The sequence below is a fragment of the Protomyctophum parallelum genome (assembly GCF_964188405.1).
Source record: "Protomyctophum parallelum genome assembly, chromosome: 2".
Lineage (NCBI taxonomy): Eukaryota > Metazoa > Chordata > Actinopteri > Myctophiformes > Myctophidae > Protomyctophum > Protomyctophum parallelum.
This window is the reverse complement of record NC_139699.1, coordinates 3,519,469-3,523,146: the sequence shown is the minus strand read 5'-3', so window position 1 is coordinate 3,523,146 and position 3,678 is coordinate 3,519,469. Positions and strand designations below refer to the sequence as shown.

At 46.1% G+C, this 3,678-nt stretch overlaps 1 protein-coding gene across 1 annotated transcript; it reads left to right on the top strand.

Annotated features, from left to right (window-relative positions):
* Window positions 1-2,271: 2,271 nt before the first annotated feature.
* Window positions 2,272-2,529, top strand: LOC310876719 (ubiquitin-like; the record flags this gene model as incomplete). Its single annotated transcript, XM_083790334.1, has 1 exon — window positions 2,272-2,529. The coding sequence occupies one exon, from the start codon at window positions 2,272-2,274 to the stop codon at window positions 2,527-2,529; it is 258 nt and encodes an 85-aa protein (XP_083646460.1).
* Between the last annotated feature and the right edge of the window lie 1,149 nt (window positions 2,530-3,678).

Sequence of the window (3,678 nt, the reverse complement as noted above, 5' to 3'; positions counted from 1 at the left end):
GAGGACCCGTAGTGTATTATGACAGAGGTACACCTAACACAACAACAATGGACCTTAACTGTGTTCTTAACCACATTAACTCATGTTGAGTGTTGGAGGGGCATTGGCTGTGTTCAATGACATATAAGCCGCCACAGTTTCCTGGTTATCTGGGTTCAGCTTCCTCCTATAGCTTCTGGTCTTGCCATCATCCCTGCTGTTTTGCTTAGAGCTCTAATGAGTTTGCATGTGGCTATGTGGAGGAGGACATGACCAACCTTACAGATCATGAGATGAAGAGGAAGATGTACACACAGAGAGTGGCAGAGAGACACCGCAGCTCCCTCAGTGGGACACAACTCAAGCCAACACGCACATTGCAATTAACAATGATGGAGCTGGTGTACTTTGCCTTGGAGTACTTAAACTTCTACATATTTGTGTTGCCCAAATAGCTAAAGCAGTAAATCTACATGACACATTGTAAGCTTGTACATCTGCTATTTTCGGTGTCAAAACAGGGCTCAAGTAGCTAACGAACAAAGATGCATGCCATAGAATGGGGTATGATTCCATTGATTGTAGGTGTTGATTTGTAGGTGAAGCTGGAGGAAGCCATGGCAGCCAGCAGAGTGAACCCCATGATCAACGAGATGCAAGACGACGAGATGGGTCAGTCCTTTTAGTCTGTTTGCAACAGTAGTATGGTTTTCTTCACTGAGTTGCCAACCCATCCTATAGGCACATTAGCAGCGAAGAAAGCTTGACCTGCATAACAACCGTTGCTAAACTATTTGGATTGGCGTTGGACAACCACTTTTTGGGGTGGGATTTAATGAAGGGCTAATTGCCTCAGCAAGTACATTTTCATATTTAAAGATGGAGTGCCGTAAAATAATTTACACCTGCAACATGATCCTCAAGTATTATTATATTGATCATCAGGTATTATTATTATATATAAGGAGATTTTTTTGTTTTTTTAAGTGTACAGTATTTATTAAAATGTCGTTTTAATAATAATGCCCATCACATTAAGTATGCCTGGTTTGCCTGGTGGGTGGTGATGGGTGGTGATCCACCTGAACTGAAGCTGTTGTTGTATGATAAAGGGGGAGGGGTTAGGGGAGGGGGTGATATTGTACTGATGTCACTATATCACTGTTATTTTCATATTCATGTTTTACTATCAAGGTTTCAACCTCCAGGAAGAGACCCTAAATACAAAGGGAAGACATCATTGCACATAACAACCACAACAAGGTGTCTAATGAAGTAGTGTCACCTCATAAACACAAAGATCATAGACACCTCCATCTTTAAGGTGTTTGACTTGGTTGATTTCTTTCTAAACTCAATGCAATGAAGGTACAGTATACAATACGGTTGTACTGTATAGTACGGTAGTAGCCTATAGCAGTGGTTCTCAACCTTTTCAGGCTGTGATCCCCCCCAAAAGAAATAATCATAATATGATTATTGAAATATTATTTGAACTGGAGACCTCCCACCCTGACAAGCACTTGGAATGTAGCAGTTGAGGCAACAAATTTAGTTTCCACAGAAGAATAGTGAAAATAGCCGATCTATAAGCTTATAATATTTTCAACATTTTTATTATTTGACACTTTGGACAGTTTTGACCAGTTTTCGAGGGCCTCCAATGTCTGTATAGAGGCTTTCGGACATGACGTCATATGGCAGCGAAGTTCAGCATGCCCCCAACATTCTAACCTGACGCTGCCAGATCCAAGAAGCTTGCTACACAAATTTGTTTCACAGCTTACTGGGATCTGGGGTCGCGGAAGCAAATTCGATGACGGGGCTGTTCCTTTTTTTCAAGATACTTGGTAGATGATTGGATGGGACCGTCTGTCTATCACCGTGTGGGCGTGCAAACACAGCCAATCATATTGACGTGTCTATATAGCTTCACATCCGGTTTTGCACATATCCCGCCCTTAGCTCACGCTGATTGGTTCGGTACGGAACAGATTTTTGTCAGCTCAACTCCCTGAGAGATCCCAGATGAGTGCTGTGCATGCTAAGCATGCACCCCCAAGCAAACTACAACACTTCACCAGGCCAGGGCCCGGGGCCTGCACAGCTATCAATTCCATATTTGGGTAAGGCTGACGTTAACAATGAGCTCATCAAGTTGGCAATTTATATATTAAGTAATTTTACGCCTTCCTTGTTACTTACTTATACTTACACTTTTGCTAGTGATTAGTATTCAGCGATTTGTTTTGGCAGAAAACTATTCCTACTTTTACCGCAAATTGCGCAAACATGCAAATCTTCGTCAAGACCCTCACTGGCAAGACCATCACCCTGGAGGTCGAGCCAAGCGACACCATTGACAACGTCAAGGCCAAAATACAGGACAAGGAAGGCATTCCCCCCGACCAGCAGAGGCTGATCTTTGCTGGCAAACAACTGGAGGATGGTCGCACCCTGTCCGACTACAACATCCAGAAGGAATCCACGCTTCACCTTGTGCTGCGTCTGAGGGGAGGCATGCAGATCTTCACCTTGTGCTGCGTCTGAGGGGAGGCATGCAGATCTTCATCTTGTGCTGCGTCTGAGGGGAGGCATGCAGATCTCCACCTTGTGCTGCGTCTCAGGGGAGGCATGCAGATCTTCACCTTGTGCTGCGTCTGAGGGGAGGCATGCAGATCTTCACCTTGTGCTGCGTCTGAGGGGAGGCATGCAGATCTTCACCTTGTGCTGCGTCTGAGGGGAGGCATGCAGATCTTCACCTTGTGCTGCGTCTGAGGGGAGGCATGCAGATCTTCACCTTGTGCTGCGTCTCAGGGGAGGCATGCAGATCTTCACCTTGTGCTGCGTCTGAGGGGAGGCATGCAGATCTTCACCTTGTGCTGCGTCTGAGGGGAGGCATGCAGATCTTCATCTTGTGCTGCGTCTGAGGGGAGGCATGCAGATCTTCACCTTGTGCTGCGTCTGAGGGGAGGCATGCAGATCTTCACCTTGTGCTGCGTCTGAGGGGAGGCATGCAGATCTTCACTGTGTGCTGCGTCTCAGGGGAGGCATGCAGATCTTCACCTCGTGCTGCGTCTGAGGGGAGGCATGCAGATCTTCACCTTGTGCTGCGTCTGAGGGGAGGCATGCAGATCTTCACCTTGTGCTGCGTCTGAGGGGAGGCATGCAGATCTTCACCTTGTGCTGCATCTCAGGGGAGGCATGCAGATCTTCACCTTGTGCTGCGTCTGAGGGGAGGCATGCAGATCTTCGTCCAAAATACAGGACAAGGAAGGCTTTCCACCTGACCAGACCTTGAAGTGATACCATTGAGGATCTCCAAGCCACAATATCTAAAAGGGGAAGGGGAGGGGGGGGCAGTAAATGATTATTATTCAATAATGTTATTTTTTTTTATTTTATTTTACCAATTTATGTATTTTATTTTATTATTTCTTCTCATATAAGTGGGCCTATAGCTACATACAGTACACGGCGTGGTCATTGTTCCCAAACCTAGTTATGAAGCTTCATTTATTGACAGTGTGTACCATGTTTGTTTCTCAGAGAGCACTACATCGGAGTCGGGCCCTGACAGTGTGTACCCTGTTTGTTTCTCAGAGAGCACTACGTCGGAGTCGGGCCCTGACAGTGTGTACCGTGTCTGTTTCTCAGAGAGCACTACATCGGAGTCGGGCCCTGACAGTGTGTACCGTG